The sequence below is a fragment of the Vipera berus genome (genome assembly GCF_964194415.1).
Source record: "Vipera berus genome assembly, chromosome: 1".
Classification (NCBI taxonomy): Eukaryota; Metazoa; Chordata; class Lepidosauria; order Squamata; family Viperidae; genus Vipera; species Vipera berus.
This window is the reverse complement of record NC_138202.1, coordinates 340457656-340483223: the sequence shown is the minus strand read 5'-3', so window position 1 is coordinate 340483223 and position 25568 is coordinate 340457656. Positions and strand designations below refer to the sequence as shown.

Below are 25568 nucleotides of genomic sequence, written 5' to 3'. Positions count from 1 at the left end.
ATAACAGTATTGGACGTCACCTTTGAGGACTTCTAGTGAAATCTAGTCCAATCCCCTGCTTAAGTAGACCCTATACTATTTCAGACAAATGGCTGTCCAGTTTCTTTTTAAAGCTTTATCTGAAATCTTTTTCAGAACTTGATGAGACAGAAGAGTTTCTAATTGATGGAAAATTTTCTTTCCCTTTTTTAACTAGTCTGAACTTGTTGCATTGGTTTTATGAGTCTTACATTGTAGTCCCATAAACATTGATACAGAGATGAACCTGAGGGCACTCCAGGTCAATTTGTATATTATATTACAATTCTGTTATTAGAAACTTTAGCTGAATTTGGCTCATTTTACTTATTTATCTTGAAAATATTTTCAAACATAATGAACAATATAAATTGACATTTGGAGAACTTAAACCTCTGGAGATCAATTATTTTTTCTTCTCTTTAATCATATCTGATTTAATTGATTTTAATGGTGGCAAAATCTCAGAAGGAGAGAAGCAGGGTTTTTCCCAGATATTAGGTCCAAGACATGTAAGCTATTAGCATATCTCCTGTAGGCAAAAAGGCCAAGAACAAAGGGCGGTATTTGCATATATTCTCCTATGTAATCAGTTCATTTGAAAACAACATCATCTGCATTGGTTTCCAATGGAGTGTACATTTCTAAAATAAGGAGGACTTTGCTTTTAGATTTCTTACAAGTCCCAGCCTCTGTGGTACAAGATCTTATCCCTGACTGGGAGATGATACGAAGAGGCCTAATCCAATCCTGGAGGGGAGCCTGCTTGGAAGCCCCATTGCGTGCCGCCATCAGCTCAATCATGTAAGAGAGAATTGATATACAAAAGGAAAGTAGTCCCACGTTTTCCTTCTACTGATGTGGAAAGACACTCTGTATTTCCTACAGCTTGCTTGCTCAGTGTAATTGTATTTTGTCCCTGACAATGTATATGAACTATGGCTTACACCAGGGGTATGCATGCATCATCGGAAACCCGTTTTTGGGACACTGTAGAGGCCAATCAGGATTATGCTGCTTAACTTCAGTCTCAAGCCATCAAATAAATCCCTCAAATTTTCTACCAGTTTCCTGCAGGGAAATAGATGAGTTATGTATCTGCTAGGATTCATACACCTATAAAAAAGGTTAACAACCTCCCAACCAAATAAAGTGCAGAGAAACTAACTCCAAATCCTATCCCTCTGGAGATAGCATTAAGTGCTCCCAATTTCCCACATGAACTGCTCACACAGGAACAACAACAAGCCAGCACTGGCATGTTTCAAATTTCCATATTCTTGGGTACTCTTGGGAAACTAAATTTCCCCACCTTCAGGTGCAGTTGGACTAAGCATTCTGGCATATTTGTTTGTCATACCTTCCTCTTTCATAGCCAGCCAAAGTGTTCCCTTCCCTAGAGGGTGTGAAAGCCTCTAATATCCAAAGTGAACCCATCTGGTGGAGAAACTTTGACTTGGACATCTGTTAACATCCAAGAAGCCTATTTATCAAGTCTGAAAAGCACTATTGGAGCAAAGGCATGCCTTTTCAGGACTGTGTTAAATTAAAATGGAATGGATTGGTACAGAGCTGTTTATGTCACTTCAGTTACTCATTGCAGCTCTTTGGAGCTGAAAAAAAAACTCCAGCTACCAGCCATCAATAAGTTTCTCATCTCTGGCTTATGATATCACTGGATAGTCCAGAGGACATACAGCAAACCCAAGAGGCTTTGGTGCAGCCCATAACATGCTATCTTGTTTGGCTGCTTAAAACTGGTATCAGTACTGGTTTTCCACAGCAAGCCACCTACGTCTGCTTTTCAGCAGTAAGCTGTTTTGAAATTTCTGCATAATTGTGGTTAGAAAAAATGGGTCTGAGAAATAACCATGTTCATTTTTTAGGTCAACATTCAGTACCTCACAAAAACTCTGCAAAAGAAAAAAAAGAGTGGGAAAGTCCTGTTTATGCCAGTTATTTGCTCACTTTCGTATGTCAAGATACTCACAGGTCCTTAGATAGCATCTACAGAACACCAACTCTAAATGAAATTTGTAATAATGAAAATTAATTACAATGTTAAACAATTGCCAGATTTTGTGCAATGTTGTGTACTTACATGAATTTTGGAGATGTCAAGTAAGGATGTCAAATCTAGTAATCTCTCAACATTTCAGCAGTTTAAAATTTTCTATTTTAGGTTTTAAAAAGTGACCTAGCCTTTGTTTATTCTTAGTAGAATTTTCATTAAAAAAAAATTCAGCTGAAAAGAATTTGACTAGTTTCCCCAAGTGGCTCATTTTTTCCATGAATGGTCAGATGTATGTTTATAAAGCTTCTCCCCAAATGCCAGTGTAGGCCAATAAAATATCATTGCATGGCAGGCACAAGTTTTCCTTTATCACCAAAGGTCCCTGTTGCAATCCAGCCCTGATCAGCAGATATTACATCATGATTTAGAGACATGGTGACGCAGGCAGCTTGATGCATCTTGGCATGATGTCCCTGTCAAAATTGGCCAGGTGACATGAGATTGAGTTCTGGTTGGATGTTTATCCTTTCATATTGCTTGGAAAAAACAGCTGGATGTACTCCAAAGCTGTGAGCACGTGCCTTTTTCATGGCATTGTGTAACAATGCGTCATGTTGTATGGTGTTCCAACTCCGCCCCAGAGTCAAAGCTCTCTCTTCTGCCTTCTCTGGCTTAAAACAAACAGAAAATTTGGAAGCCATCAGCAAGTCAAGGCTGATAGTAAGCAAATGTGAAATTCCACTTTCTCAACACTTTCCCAGACCCTGTCTCTTCTCGGATTCTGACCATATCCAAACCATAAGCTTAAAGCAAACAGCTTCAATTGTCACATCCTACCAGGATATATTGGGACCCATAGTCTGTGACTTCTTAATGTCAGAGTGAAGTTTGTAGGATTCTTTATGTTTAGCCATCATTACTAATATAAAAACTAGTCTATGTTTATATTGTAAAATATCATTAGGCCACCATGAAACAAAAAGCAATGGAAACCTTTAAAATATTCTTAGGTACAAGCTATGTTTCAGCACTTCCTCATGTTCTCCTAACCGGTTGGAAGATGTTTCACTTAACTGTTCTTTGAGGACTTGTCCTGATGATGCAGCCTTCTTGGATATGTCTAACGAAGAGAAGAACTAGGGATGACATGATAGCAGCCTTCTAATATTTGAGGGGCTGTCACAAAGAAGAGGCGAGCAATCTATTGTCAAAGCATCTGAAGGCGAGACAAGAAGTAATGTATGGAAACTCACCAAAGACAAATCCAACCTAGAATTAAGAAGAACTTTCCTGACAGTGAGAACAATTAATCAGTGGAATGGGTTGCCTCCAGAAGTTGTGGCTGCTCCATCACTGGAGGATTTTGAGAAGAGATTAGACAGCTATTTGTCCAGAATGATATGGAGTCTCCTGCTTGAACTGAGAATAAAAGACCTCCAAGGTCTCTTTCACTTCTGTTATTCTATTATTCCTTCCATTGCCACTTTGGCCTGGCCAGCAGGAATGATCAGACATCTGGTTGCCTCAGCCAAAGTAGTCTTAAAAAGCATATAAAAATAATTAATAATTCATGTTTAGGAGAAAGGGGACAGGGCAATTATTCACAAATAGGAGACAATGTAATTCACTCAGGTATATGAAAGGTCCCATTTTCTATATTTGGAAGCTTGTTCCTTCTTCAGCAATGAAACAGAGATAATTCCAAAATCAGTGATGCTTTTTTTCTTTACATTTTTTTCTTAATCACCTTATCTGATGAAAAGCTCTCACTTTCTCTTCATCTAGGAAACTCTCACTACATCTATGGGAGATTAACGAAGGGGACAATGCAGATTTATACTTTGTGCCACTTTCTATATTGGAGCAAAACACATTAAACAAGCTGTCTGGATTAGCTTCTTGAACAACTTATCTTTTTGTAAGAAGTAAGCATAGCATACACTACCTGGGCAGCAAAAGTTTGGACAATGACAGCAAAAGGTTAGATTTTCCTGTATCATTTTTCTCCCACCCATTGGCTACCCGAGTTCTTCACTACAATTCAACACAATTAATGACCAGGCCTTTCAGATTAGATCCAAAAATGTAACAGGTGTGAAACAGAAAATCCTCTAAGAAGATCTTGTATAGTTCCTATTATTGTGATTGAGTGGATCTTCTTGACCCACTCATTTAATATTATATATAGTAATGTCCCATTCCAGTTGTCAAAGAAAAACTTGTTTTTTTCCTCGTGCTGATTCTTCCCCTTCCCCATAATTATACACTTTAATGCTTTCTTTTAATTTTCTTCTTGTTCTTTGGCTAAACCTTAACTAAAGTTTCATTCCCTGGGATATAAAAAATGATTATTTTCAATCCAATTTAAGATGGATTCTTTTAGTGTACTGCTGTATTGATGTCAGGAACTCTGAGTACTACCAATTGATGGCTCTTTTGAGGGAGCCAGACTGTATAAATGGAGGAGATAGTTTAATTAAAACTATCATCAAAGGTGATTATTTTTATTCAAGAGGCAAAATTCATTTTGTGGAATTTTTGGTGCAAAGAGTAAGATAGATGGCCACTCCTGGAGGAAAAATCCTTCTCTGTAGTAAATGTGTGTGCCATACCTCAGATGGACCGTGTCAGTGAAAGTTCCAGGAATGGTTAACTCAGCAAGGGGGGCAACCTTGATTGTCTGCCCATTTCTCTGCTGCCCCTGAAGTCAGCAAATCAGCAGCCTCCTCTACCCTCCTCCACTCCCAGCTTCTGCTTAAAAAAGAGCTGCGGCATTAGCGTCACCTCTCAACACAGGGCTTTCAGCCACAGATCTCCTTCTAAGATGGCCCAACTGAGGGTACAGGCTGGCAACCTCCAGAATGACTTCATCTTTCTTTCACATTACAGGAAGGTTCCCAAAAGGATGTCTTCTATCATGGAGATGAAGGAAATCTTCCTCAATGCTGATGCCGTTTGTTTTGATGTGGACAGCACAGTCATTAGAGAAGAGGGGATTGATGAACTGGCAAAATTCTGTGGGGTTGGAGATGCAGTGGCAGAAATGTAAGTATGATCCTGGCTTGCTTGTTTCTTCTGAGAAGAAAGACCACACCTGGAGATTTGTCTATGGAGATTCTCAGTCGTTGAGGTCATGGTTGTCCCAAAGTCTGAGAAACCAGTTTTGTAGTCAACTTTGAAACAGATCACAGAGGCTAAAGGTAGGAAAATAAAACAAGGAATATTGCTTCTCTTTGACTGGATCAAACCATTGCTTTAAATGTATTGATATGACAACATATACTCATTTTGAGTTCATCTATTATCTCATTAGAAGCTACTCCACGGCACAACCAGAATGCTGCTAACTTTTTTCTCTAGTATCTTAAGTCATTAGTAATGCAGCAAGCTTTCTCTTTTGCATCTCTTCAACATGACTTACAAAGTGACTCCAAAGTTTGCCTGTGCTTTTGCTTGCTTTGGCATTTCATTGAATAATGAAATTCATTGATAAGAGAAAATTATTACAGAGTCTGTATGTGCAAAAGATGAAAAGACAATTGAGGTAGTTCTGTGATGAAAAAAAATGCTTGAATAATTTTATTACCAGTCCAAGGCCTTTGTATCTGATACCCTGAGTATAACATTCAGCATCAGTATGTATTTTTGTGATACTACATAGTTAATCATGAAATATTTAATTAAGCTTCCTGTAAGATGAGTTGTTTCATAATGCATGTTCATGTTTTGAACTGGGATAATGGATTTTTGAGTATCTCTGGCACAACTTTAATGTTGTTTAACTGCTAAGCTTGTAAGCCGCCCTGAGTCTTCGGAGAAGGGCGGGATATAAATGGAATTAAAATAAATAAATAAATAAATGTACAGTTTAGAAATCAGGGCTATGTATCTATGGCAAACTTTTAGAATAGCTATGTTGTAAAGTATCTTTACAGAATAGCTATGTTGTGGTCAGTATCTGGCATTTCCAGGACCAAGTCTAAATGCTGATTCTGTTGGATCGTCAGCTTGCCCAAGCCAGAACACTGTGAATTGACAATAGACAGCTGGTCATGTCTGTTCAAAGAAGTTGCTGACCACGGGTGCACAGCTGTTATTGCCTCTGGTACTTATGTATTTTTTCACTGTCCTCTTGCTACTTCTAGTTAAACCAGCTGTGCAAGTTTTTGGCATTTTTTAAAAAATAAAAAAGACATGCCAGCTTGCACTGGGTGTAGTTGAGAAACTATTTAACAATTGTGGTACAAGAGCATAGGGCATTTACCAGGTATTTACACACAATTATGTTGCATAACCATAAGAATTTTTAATTGCTTTAAAAACTACTTAAGGATCATTCTAGAAATGCCATATGTGTCATTTGTGCTGAAATGTCATATGTACTGAAATGGCAGGTATAGGTGATTGGGACTGAGGCAACATTCACAGAAATTTATCCATCCAAATTGTTATTTGGCCCAGAAACAAGCAATAATAACTTTTTGTAAGACCTTGGCAACGTGGCTTTGCCCACGGGTCTGGGGAACCCCGAGTGGCATGGAGCCCATCAAGTGGTTCATTTGATTGTGTGTTGTCACCAGAGGAGAGCATGGTGGAGGGTTATTGTTTTTTATTCTTTTATATTCGGTTTTTATTCTTTGTAAGCTGCCCAGGGTCTCCAAGAGTGAGTGGGCGGCCATATAAATCTTCTAAGTAAATAATAAATAAATAAACAAAGTTAGCATTAGTGAACAGCAGGTTCCAGCTTTTGAACAGCAGCTTGGAAAAGTCAGTGTTGTAGTCCTGTTTATGGATTACAGAAACATGTATTTAGCTATTATGGGGAATGGACTGCCCTAAACAGTATGATTTGATACAATGGGGAGCCCTTATGTTCTTAGATCACAGCATACATTTTCAGTGGGTTTCCACAATATATTCTAGTTTATCAGATTTATTTTTTTGAAACTACTCAGCAGATCTTTCTTCTCTTCTTAAAAGCCTGAAATGAATTTTTCTCAATCTTAATTTAGGACTCGCAGAGCAATGGGAGGTTCAGTAACGTTCAAGGCAGCTTTAACTGCACGGCTAGGCCTCATACGACCTTCCTACGAACAGGTGCAGAAATTAATATCAGAGCATCCACCCCAGTTAACGCCGGGGATAAGGTAAGAAATATTAGGAATAGTTATGTTATGCAGTGTTACCAAGATGTTTTTTTTTCATGGAGATTGTCATAGGTACTTCCTGTGTGTTCCTAGGATTTTATGAAAGACATACTACAATAATGCTGGACTGGGACTTGGACCTTTGAGTTGAATTCTCCTCCCCCCCTGTTTATTAAAGCAATACATCAAATCATGCAAGCTGCTTTTGAATTCAGGCAAGATTATCTTTGCTTCCTCTCCTTTATCTTGCCCATTGCCAGCTGAGATTAAAATTCATTGCAACAACACATTTTTTTCTTGTACTAAACTGCAGCCAAACTTTGCTTTATCTGCTTGTTTTCAAGCTATGATGTAGAATTTGGATTTTGATCTGGGAAGTTTCATCTTTGTTTCTGGGTGTAACTCCACCCCGAACCAACCCAGTGATGCCCTCCATGTGATGTCCAGTTGCCTGGAAGCAGTACAGATTTGGATGGGAAAGAACAGGCTCCAGCTCAAGCCGGCCAAGACTGAGTGGCTTTACGTACCGGCATCTCGTTTAGTCCAAGAGGTTCCATCTTTGGTTATAGGAGGAGAGATGTTACCTCCCATTGATAGAGCACGCAATCTAGGCGTCCTCCTGGATTCACGACTCAGTTTTGAAGATCATATTGGAGTCGTGGCTAGGGGGGGCATTTGCCCAGGTTCGCCTGGTACGCCAGTTGCACCCCTTTCTGGACCGAGATGCCCTACGTACAGTCACCCACGTACTCGTTACCTCACGTATAGATTACTGCAATGCTCTCTACATGGGGCTACCCTTAAAGACCACCCGGAGACTTCAGCTGGTGCAGAGTGCGGCCGTGCGGGTAGTGATGGGAGCAACCCAATACTCCCATATTACACCCCTCCTGCGTGAGCTGCATTGGTTACCGGTTGTCCTCCGGGTGAGATTTAAAGTGCTGGTTCTTACCTTTAAAGTCCTACATGGCTTAGGCCCAGGATACTTGCAGGACCATCTGCTGCCGGGAACGACTTCCCATCGCCCAGTACGCTCACACAGAGAAGGCCTCCTCAGGGTACCGTCGGCTAGACAATGTCGGCTAGCGACCCCCAGGGGGACAGCCTTCTCTGTGGGAGCGCCAGCCCTATGGAACCAGCTCCCCCCTGACCTTCGGATGGCCCCAGATCTCCAGTCCTTTCGCCGCGGCCTCAAAACACTCCTTTTCCACCTGGCTGACCTAGACTGACAGGGATTTTAATTATGTTTTTAATTTTTAACTCTAATTTTTAATTTATTTTAATTTTAATTTTTATTTATTCTACAGGGCCTTTAATTTTAATTTTTGTTTTAACTTCTGTATTTATTGTACGTTATTGTTGTTAGCCGCCCTGAGTCCTTCGGGAGATAGGGCGGCATATAAGTCCCAATAATAAATAAATAAATAAATAAATAAACTACATTCCTGAACTCAAAGCTGGGAACAGTTTGGGTTCCTACTGGATTCATGGCTCCTGTGAAGAACAGGTGACAGCCATGTCCAGGAAGGCCTTTGCACTACTTTATCTTGTGCATAAATTGCCCATTTCTAAATCAGGAGGCTCTATTCATTGTCATTCATGCCAGTCATCTCCCTGTTGGATTTCTGCAGTGTTCTCTACAAATGATTGTCTTCTAAGGCTTTCCAGTTGCTGCAACTGGTCCAGAGTGCAGTAGTGCAGGCACATTGCTATGTTCATGTAAGACCACTACTGTGTCATGTGAATTGCACTGGCTTCTGATAGGCTTCTGGGTGTGATTCAAAAGTTAGTCATCATCTATAAATCCTTGTATGGAACAGGGCTTTTACTTTCAGGACCATCTACTTCTTGTTATTTCTGAGTGTCCCACAAGTACACACGTTAGACAGTCCTTTGCTTGAAGCAGTCATCTAATGGGACCTAGAAGATATGCCTCCCCTTTGCTGCACCTGTCCTTTGGAACAATCTCCCCTAAGGTGTGGGTGGTTCTGAGAACTGTGAAGATCTTATTTTTCCCATGTACTGGACTAAAATGTAAAAATGAGCTTTCTCTATACCCAGATTTGGCTATTTGAGGAGTTTAATAATGTATTTTTTTATTTCTCGTCTAGAAGTTTAGAGCTCATTCTGAGCTAGCCTGCTTGTTTTTTTACACTTGTCTACTCAAAAAAGGAGAAGGAGAGGGGAATCTCCACGTAGCTGCAAATCTGTGAAAGTCATAGACTTTCAGTTCCCATCCTAGAGTCATGTGCTACCCAGTCAAGGTCAGTCCCATGACCATAGAAGCAGGGCCAAGAAGTCATGGTGCCAGGTTTTGATAAAAACCTTGGAGTTATTGCCCTGGTGGTGCAGTGGTTAAAGGGCAGTATTGCAAGCAAACTCTGTCCACAATCTGAACTTCGATTCTGACAGGGCTCAAGGTTGACTCAGCCTTTTCTCCTTCTGAGGTCTGTAAAATGAGAACCCAGATTGTTGGAGACAATATACAAATAATGCTTCGACATTGTAAACTGCCAGAGAGTGCCATAAGGTGCTATGAGCGGTATTTAAGCCTAAATGCTATTGCTATTGTTGTTTGTTGGGAGTGTCTGCCCAGAACCTAGCATCGGGTACTGTGGAAATTCGCCATTATGGGGGTATCTCTGCTGTGATTATTAAGGAACTTGTAGGAAATTTGGGTATCATCTTGTTTAAGTTAATAATAACACTTAAAATCTCTCTATTCCTAGGAGTACTCATTGTCTCAGGATCCAAACAAACTAATTGCCTGGGCACTTGATCACTGCCCTGATACTTGACAGAACACTGCCATAGAATCTTCTCATATATTTCATTCACTCCAGACGTCTTAGTTTTCAATTTCACAATTCACAAATAAATTTAATCTTTTTTATACTTGTTGGGGATTATGCAAGTTGAAATACAATGTATAGGAAAGGCATTAGAGTAGAGAAGGAGGAGGAAAATCTCTGAGGAACTCTTACTTCTTTGTGCCCAATGTACCTTTCATTTATTTAAAGTTTATTAGTGGAGCCTGGCTTTGTGACCCTCAAGATCCCTTTGGACCTCTCTTGCTCATTTTGTATCTATTATATAGATGATAATAATGCAGATAGCAAACAAAAATAACCTGTCTGAATGTATTTGTTCTTTTCCCCTGACCTTATGGCCTTTATTTTTTCTTTCTTGAAGAGATCTCGTCAACCGGCTCCACCAGCGAGGTGTCCAAGTCTTCTTAATTTCTGGAGGGTTTCAGAGTATTGTCGAACATGTCGCCTCACAATTAAACATTCCAACAGCAAATATCTTCGCCAATAGATTGAAGTTCTACTTTAATGGTAAAATTTTCCATATGATTGAACTTAGAACTGATAAGGTTGTTGACTCCATAGGGTCCAAAGATAATAATATCTGTATGATGTGTTAAACATTGAAAGAGAATTACAGAACATCTCAATTCTGTGGCAAAGGAGGATAAAAAACTGTTCAAAGTCGGTTGCTTTAAAAAAAATGAAATATATAAGAATTATTTGAAGGCTAACTAGTCAACGTGAAAATTTATTCCATACAAGACTAAACAATTACTTCCTTCATTGTTGAAATTTACATTTAGTAAGTATTTGTTTGTACTTCTAAGCACAGGGCTTATTTTTCCCCCCAACAACCAGGTTGTGAAGTAGGTTGTGTTGAGAAAGCAAGACTGGCCAAATCACACAGGGACCTTCTAAAACTGAGAATGAACTAGAATCTGGGGTCCCCCACTCTTACTTTGGTATGTTAACCACTGGACCATATTGCTTCTCATGAGCAGAAAGGCTGTTTAAATTACTTTCCAACTTGAACTTTCCTTCTTGGTTTGGAACTCAGGAAAATAATGGCATTCTAATACATTACTGTATGGCCATGTGATACATTTCCATTGAAAAGTACTTGCAAACTATAAATTTAGATTAGAAATGGGAATCTATTTCAGGTTATGACATACCCAAGAAAGCAACCTAGGCTCAAAGCCCAAAATATTTGTCATACCTATATTTTAGCACTTCCCTCACTGGTAGATCAGTCCATTTTTATCCATGCATGAAGAAATTGACTACTCGTTTCTCATACGTAATTAACGCCCATGCGCTTTATGTACAGAGGGCCTTTTCTATGGGAGAGGTAGCTAAAACCTCCACTTGGCCTTAACAAGCCAACTGACAAGTCTGATTGCCAATTCATACAGTGAGTCAAGGTTTGCTGTGCATTTCTTATAGATCTTATAGTGACTTTTCACATTACAGTACACATTTCAGAAATGTGAATGAAATATACTGTAAAACTAGTTTGTTGAGCTGTCTGCAAAAAAGATCTTTGGGGTTATAAATATCTGAGAGCCTTCAGCTTTAGGACACTTAAGCTTCTCAAATTTCTGAGTTGGAAATTATGGGCTACGTTAACTTTTTAGACCATCAATCAGAGCTAAAAGTCCATTAGTCCAGCTGTGTCTAACAATCTCATAGCTGAGAATTTTGGGTCTTGCAGTCTGGAGGGCCAAGGAAGGGAAGACTGATCTAGTCCAGCTTCCTGCTTCCAAAAGAAGCCAACAAGCCACAAATTTATTTTGAAGCAACAGGTCCCTGGCTTTCATCTTTTCCTTTCCCATCAGCTAGGATTCAGTGGCATATAGATTTAGAGGTTCTGTTCCAACATCGTAGTTAATAATCTGTAAACTACTGTGACCCTTACTAAATCTTCCCTCCTTCCAAATTGCAGCAATTTTAGCCTGTTCTTGTAGAAAGGGCTTTCCAAACCTTTTCCCTCTGGACTATTTTGAATTGTTTAACTTTTTTAAATCATAGTTCCAATTGTTGCTTAAGTTGACCCTCAGCTGGGAAAACAAGTTGAAGGGAAATCTTTAGACAGTAAATGGTTGTGTTTAAAGTATTAGACCTTCCAATCACTTTCCCAGTTATGAAACAGCAGTCGCCCAGGTTATGCAAAACAAGTAATTCCTTCCAAGGGTTAAGATTTGACACTTTGCTTTGGCACAAGGTAAGAGCAAGGGGTGTGTTGCTGAGATCAGCTTGTTTATAGAGCGATCAGCAGGGTCTCTTATCCATTAGCTGATAAAACATATAACTTCAAGATTAAGATATCCTGCTAGTGATATCCTACTGCTATTACAAATTTCCAGCCAAGCTCAGCTTATTTGGAACATTGCAATAAACAGGGTCACTCAAGTGTGTAGTACTTGGCTTTAGATTAATCACTCTGTACTGCCAGAGGGAGAAATAGGAGCAAATGCAAAAGATCAGAATTTTTCCACTGTCTGTTCTGATCCTTTTTTGCTTGTAGAGAAGGGTGAGAAGCTTGAAAATAGAGAGAAACTGGGAAATGGTAATTTCCCCCCAAGCCTTAAATGATGGAATCAGAAGCTAATGTGTTTGGGAACTGTTTCTACTTTCAGGATTTAGTTTTGAAATTAATGGCCTAATAATAGACATTTGAGCCCCTGAACATGTAAGAAAAAATTAGTTTCTTCATCTTCAGAGCAAAAGTACATAGCCAAATTCATGTACTACAATTATTAAAACAGATTAAGACAGAATCAGGATGGCATAATGATTAAGAGGTCAGAATGGCACTGGGGAGACACAGATTCTAGACCAGGGGTGTCAAACTGCTGGCCCGCGGGCCAGATGCGTCATGCTGAAACTGCAACCACCCAATTGCCGGCAATGGAAAAAAGTTGCGATACATCGCGACATGTCACGAGACGTTGCGAATTTGACACCCCTGTTCCAGACCACCTCAGCCCTAAAAGCTTCCTGGGTGATTCTGGGTCAGCCTCATTCCAAGTTCTTATTGTGGTATTATGTATATCACCCTGGGTTCCTGAATGAAAAGTAAGATATAAATCCAATATATGAATAAGAACTAGATTTCTAACCAGAGAATGGATTTCCCAGACTTGAAACCTTTTGTACTGGAATTCCAATGATTAGAACTTCCTTCATTCTTTAAGGACATTTTTCTCCCTTTTTCAGACTTCTAACATCCTTGACATTCTTCCTAGTATTTTGGGACAGTCAGTCAAGGGTTTCTCTTTGTATCATTTATTCAGGAGAATATGCCGGTTTTGATGAGACACAACCAACAGCAGAGTCAGGTGGTAAAGGACAAGTCATCAGTTACTTGAAAGAACAGTTTCAATTTAAGAAAGTAGTTATGATTGGAGATGGAGCAACAGACATGGAAGCCTGCCCTCCAGCAGTGAGTATCAAAGATAGACATTTCAACCACAATTTAATTTTTATTAACCCTTCTTCCTGTTGGTCTAGGGTAGTCTGTGCTGAGTTTCCTGTATTTTTATCTCTACAGAGATTGCAATAGGCAGTGTGTCAGAAACCAAGACTGACCAAAAGCTGTGGACCTTTTTGGCCCTGTTTAAATGAAATAAACCCCATATAAATCAGTCAGCAGATTTGCCTAGCATATACTATATAAAAGTGGTCTAGTGTAGCTTCCTGATAAAACACAGATTCACCTGCTTTCCTTTCAATTTTCTCTCTCCAGAAAGATTTACCTGCACTTTCCAAACCTTACTATTTCAAAAGTAACTTAATTTACATATTACTGTGCAAAATCTACATACTATTCAGATGAATGGACCCACAAAATATGCACAGATGAAAAGGGGGAGCCTTTTTAAAAATTCGTTTTTGGTACATACCTCTCCATAAGGAACCCAGCATGATTCTTGTTCCTGGTTAATAATTATCACTCATTGTTAATTATTGTCTTTAATATCTTCTGGGGAAGGGGAGGCAAATCAGAATGAATAGCTCATGAAGCAATCAGAATATTTAGACTTTGTATTTGAAGCAAACTTCTTGTGCTGGTCATGGTAGTTGGCCGGCTTTTAAAAGCAAATATTTCTCCTTTATTAGATAGTGGATTTAGATTTAGAATTTTGGATGACCAAATAAAGGAGGGCATCACAGTGGCTCCTGGGTCGGAAAGATATGGTGCTAGGCTAGCTAAAAGAAATTATTTCAGAATCATTTTCTCCAAAGGATTTTTAACAGTGAACAACACAACATGGAGCAGTGATGCAGGGCAGCTAACGAAAAAGATACAGAAATAAAGACAAAAAATCAGAAGAATATGGTAGCACTTTTCTGAGTAACACATTTTATTAAAAGGCATATACTTCAATAAAATTGATTAGTTGGAACTCATTCCTTCTCATTTTTGACCATTGTATATACTAACACTCCTCTCCTCCTAGAATATCTAACCACAGGAAGTATTAAGACAGAAAGGCAGGAATGGCACAAGTGTTTGATAAATTTGCCTGACTATTAATAAATGTCTTTATTTTCTTGATGTCCATATGCCCAAATTATGTAACTCTCTTAAGAATAAACAACATTCAGTCTTGCTGTTCAGAAGTGTTACGTTTTCAGTAGCTTTAGTTTAGGTTGTTACCAGAGGATGAGGACACATTTCTGTTTTGTCCATGACTTGTAAACTCTGAAATGGTCTTTGGGGAAAGGAAAAATAACTCCCAGCTTGTCCATTTCTGTTTGCCCAGGACGGTTTTATCGGCTTCGGTGGCAATGTTGTACGGAAACAAGTAAAGGAAAAAGCAAAGTGGTACATCACTCATTTTGACGAGTTGCTGAAAGAACTGGAAGAACGATAAATTATTAACTAGACTTATTTTATTATTACTTATTGTAGGTAGATATGTAATTATGCAATTAAACATATTGTTATTTGCAAATGGATGTGTTCTGGACTGTTTGTTTATGGCTCTGCAAGAGGGCATAGCCACCATTACTACCACATTCAGAATTTTCAGAGGAAAATGATTCTGGCCCATTTATGAGGAAATTGTACCTGTATTAAAATCATAGCAAAGCTTACTACTGATGATGAGAAAATAATAATAACAATATGCTGCTAGGCTCCCAAAAACTGTAAGCAGTTTACAAATCGTTGAAAATATTTTTTAAAAAGGAAACAACAATCAAAAGAAAAAGAAAACAAAAAAGAAAAATGGCAGAAATGATATACAGAAACTGGATGGTAAATCAAGGGTTTTGCCTTTGGCCTGGATGAAAATAAGGTATCTCATAATTAGTAGTAATAATTCACTTATAAAAACACTCAAGAATGTTTCCCTCAAGAATCATGAGGGAAAGGGGATTGAGAAAAGGTTGAGACAGGAACAAGAAAAGATAAATTTTGTTCACCTGAGGAAGCAGCAGACTGTCATGTGAAAATGGCAGCATCATAATCAAAGGAAGGGAGGAGAAGATAAAGGAAATAAAAATGGAGCTGTAAAACAAGAGATTCAAATTCAAAATGTATATCCTGCTTCAATTTTTAAGGTGTTATCTGATAAGTATAAGAATATAATCAGGAATATCACCAATTTTTCAGCAAACTTTTAAAAATCAAAACAACTGAAATCAAGCCATGTAAAGTAGTATTGAAACAAGGAATATGTTTCCAGCCTCTATCTCCTGCAGCATTGGGGCCAACCCTGATTTGCAGAAGTCCTTGTAACTTTCAGAGATGGCATTCTCAATCTGAGATTCAGTGAAATATAGTGGCTCACAACTGCTATATGTTACAATTCAATACAAGCCAATGACAGGATTTGCACATTAACCATAGTGTGATTTACAGTAACGTTTCTAATTCTGCATGTTATATAATCCTACAAATGTAGCTTATTTAATAGACCATGGTTCAATCCCAATGTCAGAATTCAACATTAGGTGCATAACCCAAGCCAAAAAGGGGTTTAGAGATCAGAAGTGGAGAACTGCAAGGGAAATGGTATACAAAAGATCCAGTTCCCGTTTCCTGACAGTTCCCCCCCGCCACATCCCATTCCCAAATTTGCATTGGCTGGGTTCACAAATTATGCTAAGCCACAGGTTAAATATGATTTTTTGAACATGCCACAATTGTCTGGGTTCACACTTCCCACCCAGCAATCATAGCAAATTTCTGGATTCAAACTCCATGCTAAACCAAAATCAGGCCAACTCCATTATAGCTTAGTGTGATATATGAACCCAGACAACATTTTTCAACAATAATACCTACCCCAAAGCTCAGCCTGCACCAGCACAAGGCCTTCCTCGGACACTTTTGCTCTATAAAAGTCCAACAGAAATCTGCAGGAACTTGGGTAGGGAAATACAGCCAAGCCACTTTCTTCTTAATCTCCAGGCAGAAACAATTGTTGTATTATGCTGAGAGTTGAAGAGCTTGATCCACAGCAGGATTTTTCTTGGAGAGATTTCAAAAAAGAACCCTCACCCCACCCCCCTACTCCTGTTTTTTCCCCCCTTGCATTTCTTTTATAGCTGTAGAGTTTCACATCCAAGAGGAGTGATTAAAGCTCTTTATTATAAGTGTTGGGATTCAATCTGGGAAAATATATTCTCAAAACTTTTCCTTCACAATCACTGCCCAGAATAGAGATAGATTAAAACTTCTGGGACTTCTGGATTCTGGGAGTTTTGCAGGCCCTGAACAGAATGCCTTTTGTGCACAACAGGTAACGCAGCACTGGTTGAGATAGAGAAGGCACATACATCTTTCTCTTTCCCTCTGGACAACAGAATTTAAGGTCATCCATAACTGCTCAGCAGGAAAAAAAAATAGAAAGCAGAACATAACAACTGTGCTGGTGTTGAAAGAAAAGTCTTCTTCATGGTTCAGTCCAAGCCGGGGATAAACAACATGGCGACTGCTTTAGAAAGAAGGTTGCAGTTTATTGAAAAGGAGAGCCAGACAGAAAGATAGCTCTGGAAGAAAGAGAAAAAAGGGCTCAACACATGTACAGTAGGGAGTGGGTTTTTATACCCTCTTGAGCCTTTTGTTTGGAGTTGTTTCCTGTTCCTGTTTGAGGCTATTTCCTGTGTCATGTATTCTGACCTGAGTCTGGGCGTGCTCTTTGGCGTCTGTGGGTTAATCTTATTATGTCCTGTCTTAGAGTTTGGCTGGGATATGTAGATTTTAGGTGTCTTTGTCTTCTTAACCTTCTAGCTCCAACCTTCCTGGATTTGCATCTGCATTTCTATAGAGTTGGTTTCTGCTTGAGGGAGGCTTGGGGCTATTAAGAAAAACTGGGCATGCTTTTCTGCCTCTTTACAATCCTTTAAGGAAATATATCTTTCTGCCCTTTTAATATTTCTTCTCTGGGGGGCTGACTTCCCACAGTGGATTATGTCCTAAATAATATAGAGTTCTGACCTCTGACCTCTAATGCTAATAACAGCATAGACAATGTTGAAAGAAAAATCTTCAGGGTCCAGTGGGATTCAAATAACTGTGGTGGGATTCGAATAACTTAGCAACTGGTACTCTGTAGGAGTTGAGGCAGGGGGCACTGCCATGGACCGGCTCCAAAATGGCCTGACTAGCATGCATTCATGTGCCTCCAATCCCTTGCTTGCTGCAATCTGGCTTTGCAGCAAGCAAGGGGATTGGAGGCACATGAATGCACGCTACTCGAGTCTCAAAAAACTGGTTTTTTTACCCTCTCCTGGATTTTCGCTACCAAACTGTTTTAACTTTCTTTAAACTTTACTTGATGCAGAATGCAGAGCCTTTCCATTCTGCATTAATAGTCTGGCAGTGAAAAGCCAGGGGGAGTGGAGAAAAAAAACCCCGTTCTCACGTATGGGGAGGATTTTTGCTGCCAGGAGTGGGGGAAAATCCCATTTTTTTGAGACATCAGACTAGTGTGCAATCACATGCCTCCAACCACCTTGCTTGCTGCAGAACCAGATTGCAGCAAGGAAGGGATTGGAGTCATGTGAATGCATGCTAGTCTGGCCATTTGGGAACCGGTTCTCTGAACTAAAAAAAAAAGTATTGATTCTGCCGAACCAGTGCGAACCGGCTGAATCCCACCACTGAGTCCAGTCCAAGCTGGGAATAAACAAAATGGAGACTGCTTTAGAAAGAAGGTTCTAGTTTATTGAGTTGCAGGATTTCCCAGCTAGTCCATGCACCTTCAAGATACCAACTTCGAGAAACACTGGCAAAGACAGTGGAGTTTCCAGCCTAATGGAAATGAAAGACAGAAAAAATGCAATAATATGTAACAGACTTGTAGACTGTTGTCCACAAATACTGTCGACCAATTTTTTGTTTAATAATGGGGTCGCGATGAGTCAGACATGGCTTCGCAACTAACAACAATAGCTATTAGCTATAAAATTCTTTGCTTTCAAATTTGTTGAAAGGTGGTGGGTAAACTGAACGAATGGGTTAAGAGAAAGGACTACTAAAATATAGTTATTAGTTACATGTAAGAAAGTATGTTCATGTCCAGAAAAAGCCTGTCTCTGAACTCCTGAGTTCAGGACATTGGCTTTCTCTGATAATCTTTTCTTTTTACCTGTTTACTATGGGATTTCAGGGCAATAATTGGCATCACACACACACACACACACACACACACACACCAAAAACAGATGATCTTCTTCTTCTTCTTCTTCTTCTTCTTCTTCTTCTTCTTCTTCTTCTTCTTCTTCTTCTTCTTCTTCTTCTTCTTCTTCTTCTTCTTCTTCTTCTTCTTCTTCTTCTTCTTCTTCTCCTTCTCCTTCTCCTTCTCCTTCTCCTTCTCCTTCTTATCTCCTAAAAGATAAGCTCAGATATGCTTTCAGACTCTGGAAAGATAATTTCAGCTTACTGTAGAAGTTTCACTTGAGATCCTCTTTATTAGTTCTTCCAAATGAAAGCAGGATTTGGCCTCAAAAAACAGTCCAAGAGCATGTGTCTGGCTGGCTGCTGATATACCACATGATTTTCTGAGAATTGTTTTGCCAAACTCATAATACAGTACTACATTATTTATTGAACTTTACATGAGAATAATGCCAGGCTTTGTATAAGATGGTCAAGGTTTAGAGGCCATAGCCTTACTTGCTCTCTAACACAAAGCCTTCTGGTTGTGTTCCTAGAACATTCTTAAGCAGATTAGTTAAGGATCAAGAAGATACATCTGTAAAACACACTACACTTAGCTTGCTCACTTTTCTATATCTTAGGATGCTATGTGAAGCCCACTTGGTTAGCTTATGGTTCAATATATTCCATGATGAAAGAAAATGGGTTGCAGAACTTAACATGAATGCAAGCTATGTGTTTGTATGACCTAAACCAGTCATTAGGTATTTTTTGTTTGCTGGCTGGCCTTATGACACTGGAATGATACTTTCTTGATTAGATCAAATAGAATAGAATAACAGAGTTGAAAGGGACCTTGTAGATCATCTAGTCCAACCCACTAGCCAAGCAGGAGTCCCTAAACCATTTCTGACTGATGGCAGTCCAGTCTCTTCTTGAAAGCCTCCAGTGATGAAGCACCAACAACATCTGAAGGCAGTCTGTTCCATTGGTTGATTGTTCTCACTGTCAGAAAAATTCTCCTTATTTCCAGGTTGAATCTCTCCTTGATCATTTTCCATCCATTATTCCTTCAGGCACTTTGGAGAATAGGTTGACCCCCTCCTCTCTGTGACAGCCCCTCAAATATTGGAATGCTGCTGTCATGTCTCGCCTGGTCCTTCTCTTCACTAGACTAGCCATGCCCAATTCCTGTAACCATTAAATTTAAATTTACCAATAGAGAATTAAAAGGAGAATTTGTCGGTAAATTTAAATTTAACACACAAATAGTCTGTTGCAGAATGTGACTGCTTGTAAAGGCTCCTAGATTGGGGTTTAAAGGTGAAAGCGAAAGCAGTATGCTCCCTCCCATATTTGTGGTAGACCAGGTTGCCTTGATAGACCGGTCTCACCAGAAAACACTCCTGTAACCATTCTTCATATCTTTTAGCCTCCAGTCCCCTAATCATCTTTGTTGCTCTTCTCTGCACTTTTTCTAGAGTCTCAACATCTTTTTTATAATGTGGAGACCAAAATTGGTTGGAGTATTCTAGGTGTGGTGTTACTAAGGCTTTATAGAGTGGTATTAGTACCTCACATAATCTTGACTGAATCCCTCTGTTAATGCAACTTAAGATTGCATTGGCTTTTTTGGCTGCCACCACACACTGTTGGCTCATATTTAATTGATTGTCCACTAAGACTCCAACATCCTTCTCACAGTTAACTGCTATTAAGCCAGGTTTCACCCAATCTGTATGTGTATTTTTGGTTTTTCTTGCTTAAGTGTAAGACTTTACTTTTCTCTACATTGAATTTCATTTTGTTATATAGGACCCTATGTTCAAATCTGTCAAGATCCCTCTGGATCTTGAGCCTATCATGCAGGGTGTTGGTTATTCCTGCCAGATTGGTGTCATCTGCAAATTTGATAAGTTCTCCTTCTATTACCTCATTTAGGTCCTTTATGAAGATGTTGCCCCTTCATGGATTACTGCCTTGTCGTGGCAAAGGGGCTTGCATAATTCAATGAAGCTATGAGCTATGCCGTGCAGGGCCACCCAAGACGGAAAGGTCATAGCAGAGAGTTCTGACAAAACGTGATCCACTGGAGAAAGAAATGGCAAACCACTCCAGTATCTTTGCCATGAAAACCCTATGGACAGTGTTGTTGTTGTTGTTAGCTGCGAAGTCGTGTCCGACCCATCGCGACCCTATGGACAACATTCCTCAGGCCTTCCTGTCCTCTACCATCTTCTGGAGTCCATTTAAGCTCACGCCTACTGCTTCAGTGACTCCATCCAGCCACCTCATTCTCTGTCGTCCCCTTCTTCTATTGCCCTTGATCTTTCCCAGCATTAGGCTCTTCTCCAGTGAGTCCTTCCTTCTCATTAGGTGGCCAAAGTATTTGAGTTTTAGCTTCAGGATCTGGCCTTCTAAAGAGCAGTCAGGATTGATCTCCTCTAGAACTGACCGGTTTGATCGCCTCGCAGTCCAAGGGACTCGCAGGAGTCTTCTCCAGCACCATAGTTCAAAGGCCTCAATTCTTTGGCGCTCAGCCTTTCTTATGGTCCAGCTTTCACTGCCATACATTGCAACTGGGAAGACCATAGCCTTGACTATACGCACTTTTGTTGACAGGGTGATGTCTCTGCTTTTTAGTGTGCTGTCTAGATTTGCCATGGCTTTCCTCCCAAGGAGCAAGCGTCTTTTAATTTCTTGGCTACAGTCCCCATCTGCAGTGATCTTGGAGCCCAGGAAAATAAAATCTGTATACTACTGCGGGCAAGAATCCCTCAGAAGAAATGGAGTAGCCTTCATAGTCAATAAAAAAGTAGGAAAAGCAATACTGGGATACAATCCTCAAAATGACAGAATGATCTCAGTTCGAATCCAAGACAAACCATTCAATATCACAGTAGTCCAAGTCTATGCCCCAACCACCGGTGCTGAAGAGCATGAAATTGACCGGTTCTATGAAGCCCTACAGCACCTTATAGAACTAACACCAAAAAATGATGTCCTTATCGTCATGGGGGATTGGAATGCTAAAGTAGGAAGCCAAAAGATAACCGGAATAACAGGCAAGTTTGGCCTTGGAGTACAAAATGTAGCAGGGCACAGGCTGATAGAATTTTGTCAAGAGAATACGATGGTCATAGCAAACACTCTTTTCCAACAACCCAAGAGATGGCTTTACACATGGACATCACCAGACGGTCAACACAGAAATCAGATTGACTATATGCTCTGCAGCCAAAGATGGAGAAGCTCTATACAGTCAGTAAAAACAAGACCAGGAGCTGACTGTGGCTCAGACCATGAGCTTCTTGTTGCAAAGTTTAGGCTTAAATTAAAGAAAGTAGGGAAAAGCGCTAGGCCAGTCAGGTATGAATTAAATCATATCCCTGTTCAATATACAGTAGAGGTGACAAATAGATTTAAGGAATTAGATCTGATAGACAGAGTGCCTGAAGAACTATGGACAGAGGTTCGTGACATTGTACAACAGGTAGCAACCAAAACCATCCCAAAGAAAAAGAAATGCAAGAAAGCAAAATGGCTGTCTGAGGAAGCTTTGCAAATAGCTGAGGAAAGGAGGGAAGCGAAAGGCAAGGGAGAAAACGAAAGATATGCCCAATTAAATGCAGAATTCCAAAGAATAGCTAGAAGAGATAAGAATGCCTTCTTAAATGAACAATGCAAAGAAATAGAAGAAAACAATAGAATAGGGAGGACCAGAGATGTTTTCAAGAAAATTGGACTTCCAGTTTCGCTGCCGCGCCGAATGGCGGCGTTTCTGAAGCCGCCCGATCTTGGGATGCGTTAGAGCGCCCGGAGGCAGCGAAAATCAGCTGTCCCGTGACGCCGAAGTCTCTCCCTCGGGAGAAGAGGGAGAGGCGAGTTTGTTTGGGTAGAGGTAGAGCTCCTCTGTGATTCCCTCAACGGGTTTGGAGGCTAACGGAGTGAGTTCCCTCGGAGCCCAGGCTTTCTTCACTCCTAGGACGCTTTCATAAAGGAGTGGAACTAGACGCGACAACTACATCTGCTGCTTAGATGGGACTGTATTTTTTTTCTTTGAGAAGCAGGCAGAGCAAAGCAGGAGGATTTGAATTTTCAAGTTGGATTTTAACTTTAACTCAGATTCATTATCTTCTTCAAGTTTTAAGCTGATGGAAATGGAGTAAAAATGGCGCTGGAATGTTGCTTTCTTGTGTGAATTGACTGTTTTGGAAAATTGTTATATTTTTAAACATAGCAAGAGATACAATCTGCAACTGATTCTACCCAGTACCGGATTTTGTGTATTTGAAAGCTTGTCCCTTTTTTTATTGAAGGATAAGGAACCTTGAGAGAAAAACTTTTATTTTTTCCCCCTTCTCCTTTCTTTTTTTTCTCTTTTTGAACTTTGATTCTGCTGGGAGAAAGAGGAAAGCAAAACCTAAGAGATGGCTGCGAGGCGTGGGGGAGGCCCTACAATCTCTAAAAGTGTTATCTCTTCACCTTTACTACAAGCTGCAGGGCAGACTACAACAAAACCTACAGTACAACCACCTTCCCCCCCACCACCTGCATTTACATTAGCAGACATACAGCAAGTTGTGATGCAGTCAACACAAGTATTGACACAAGTATTACAGCAAGAAATAAAGGAAACAAAGGAAGAATTTGTTAATCAAAACAAACAGATGAGGAAGGATATAGTGTTTGCACTTCAGGGTTTGGCTGTACATATTGAACGCCTGGATGTTTGTGTGGATTCAGTTATGGAGTATGTGGAGAATCTGGAAAATAAAATCATCAGTACTGAACAGAAAATAAACAGAGCAGAGGTTAAGATTGATAGAACAGAAGATGAAGTCACCATATCACAATATAAAAACATGGAGTTTGCATTGCGTATCAGAGGCCTTAAAGAGAATCCTAAAGAAGACTTGGAATGGGAAGTAGCACAAGAAGTGGCTCCTGTCTTGAAATGTGAACCTGAAGAATTACTTAAAGAAATGGATAAGACATTTAGGGTTAATTCCTGGATTGCTAGACAGAAAAATTTACCTAGAGATGTAGTGATTTACTTTTCCAGATCAACCAGAAATTCTATTATCCAGGCTTTTTATCGGGAAAGATTTCAAATTGCAGGCCAAGATATTATAATTTTAAAGGAGATACCTCCAAAAAGTCTTAGAAAAAGGAAAGATTTCGCTTTTCTGTCCGATGAGCATAAGAAGCGAAAAATTCAGTTTAGATGGGAAATACCCAATGGAATTGTGGTGAGTTATGCAGGGACGAGGTACAGATTGGATACAATTTTAAAGGCAAAAGATTTTTATACTAAGGTCCTTAAAGTAGGCTCGCCACTGTCTCCTCAAGTTAAAAGAACAGAAGTAAGACAAGAAGACAAACAATTGAGTGAAGGGGCAATGTCATTGCCTCTTGAGGAGATATGGCAGGCTGAGATTATGGAGCAGAGTTTGGTGTTAAAGGAGGACCCGAAAGAACAGAGGATGACTAGGGCTGCATACAAGCATATGGAAAAAGAGCAAAAACAGAAGCCTGTATCTGGTCTAATTACGCAAGATGCGGCTGTTTCAGAGCCTGTGGGAGGAGCACGTCCGAAGAGAGCAACAGGTGATCTTCAGGCTATGTTCCAAAGGCTCATGGTCACCAGAGATGGTGAAGTTCCTGACATGGAATGTTAATGGCTTAAATTCACCACAGAAAAGAAAGAAAGTATTTTATTATTTGAAACAATATAAAAATGACATTGTTTGTTTACAAGAGACACATATTGCATTAAAAGACCAAAAGTATCTGGCTAACTCCCGATTGGGAACACATTTTGCATCTTTTGCTCTGGACAAGAAGGCTGGAGTGGTCATTTATTTAAGAAAAGATTTTTCGGCTAGATTAATTGAATCGGACAAACAAGGGAGATATGTTAGTATTGAATTAATGTTACAAGGAAAGAAAGTTCTTCTTGTTGGATTATATGCTCCAAATCAACAACAGCAAAAATTCTTTAAATTTTTCCAACAGAGACTAATTGAATTGGATTACAAATCTGTTATTATGATGGGGGACTGGAATGGAGTTTTGGACCTATCTGAAGACAAGAAGGGATCCTTCAAAAAAATTTCTAATTTGAAATTGCCCAGAGCTTTGTTTGATTTGAAGGAGGATCTGGAATTAAGAGATGTATGGCGGGAAAGGAATATGAAAGACAGAGATTTTACTTTTTTTCGGATAGACATAAATCTTTCTCTAGGATTGACTTTATTTTAATTACTACTGATCTTTTTTCTAGGGTTAAGAACATTAAGATTTTTCCTAGGACATTGTCGGATCATAGTCCTGTTTGGTTGGAGTTTTTTGCTGAAGATGGTAGTAGAAGATCCTGGAGACTGAATGAAAACTTATTTACAAATGAGGTGTTCTTGCAGAAATGTAGAGAACATGTGAAAGAATTTTTTGTTATAAATATGCATAAAGGTACATTGATGGGAATGGTTTGGGACGCCAGTAAAGCATATATGAGAGGGGTCTTGATTTATATGAACAATGCTTATAGGTGTAAGCAAATGCAAAAACGTATAGATCTTGAGGAAGAGATTAAATCTAAGGAGAAAGACTTTATTTTGAATCCATTGGATAATAATTTAAGGATTTTGATACATTTATTGAAAGAACAATTTAGTATGCTATTGGCTGACCAAGTAAAAACTAATTTGCGTTATGCTAGACATAATACTTTTTGTAACGCTAATAAGCCTGGTAGGTGGTTGGCTTACCAATTACGGAAGAAACAGAAATTACGTACTATAGATAAAATAGAATATAAAGGAAAAGAAGTCTATCAACAAAAGCTGATTAAGAGGAGTTTTTTAGATTTTTATTCGAAATTATATTCTAGAGAAAACATACAAGCTTTAGATATAGATAAGTATTTACAGGAAGCTCATTTTCCGAGACTTTCAAAAGAA

The 25568-nt window shown here is 39.4% G+C and overlaps 1 protein-coding gene across 4 annotated transcripts in view; it reads left to right on the top strand.

Annotated features, from left to right (window-relative positions):
* Positions 1–15901, top strand: part of PSPH (phosphoserine phosphatase) — a 34739-nt gene extending 18838 nt beyond the window's left edge. For 2 of the 4 annotated variants that reach the window (XM_081346556.1, XM_081346557.1), the window contains 5 exons: positions 4922–5077; positions 7045–7179; positions 10372–10517; positions 13286–13434; positions 14759–15901. In XM_081346556.1, the coding sequence (XP_081202682.1) occupies positions 4922–5077; positions 7045–7179; positions 10372–10517; positions 13286–13434; positions 14759–14869 (697 nt within the window). In that variant the 3' untranslated portion in view covers positions 14870–15901. Of the gene's footprint in view, positions 1–3893; positions 4013–4438; positions 5078–7044; positions 7180–10371; positions 10518–13285; positions 13435–14758 lie in introns of those variants that run through there. The other 2 variants (XM_081346558.1, XM_081346555.1) reach the window with 2 other exon arrangements.
* The last annotated feature ends 9667 nt before the right edge of the window (positions 15902–25568 follow it).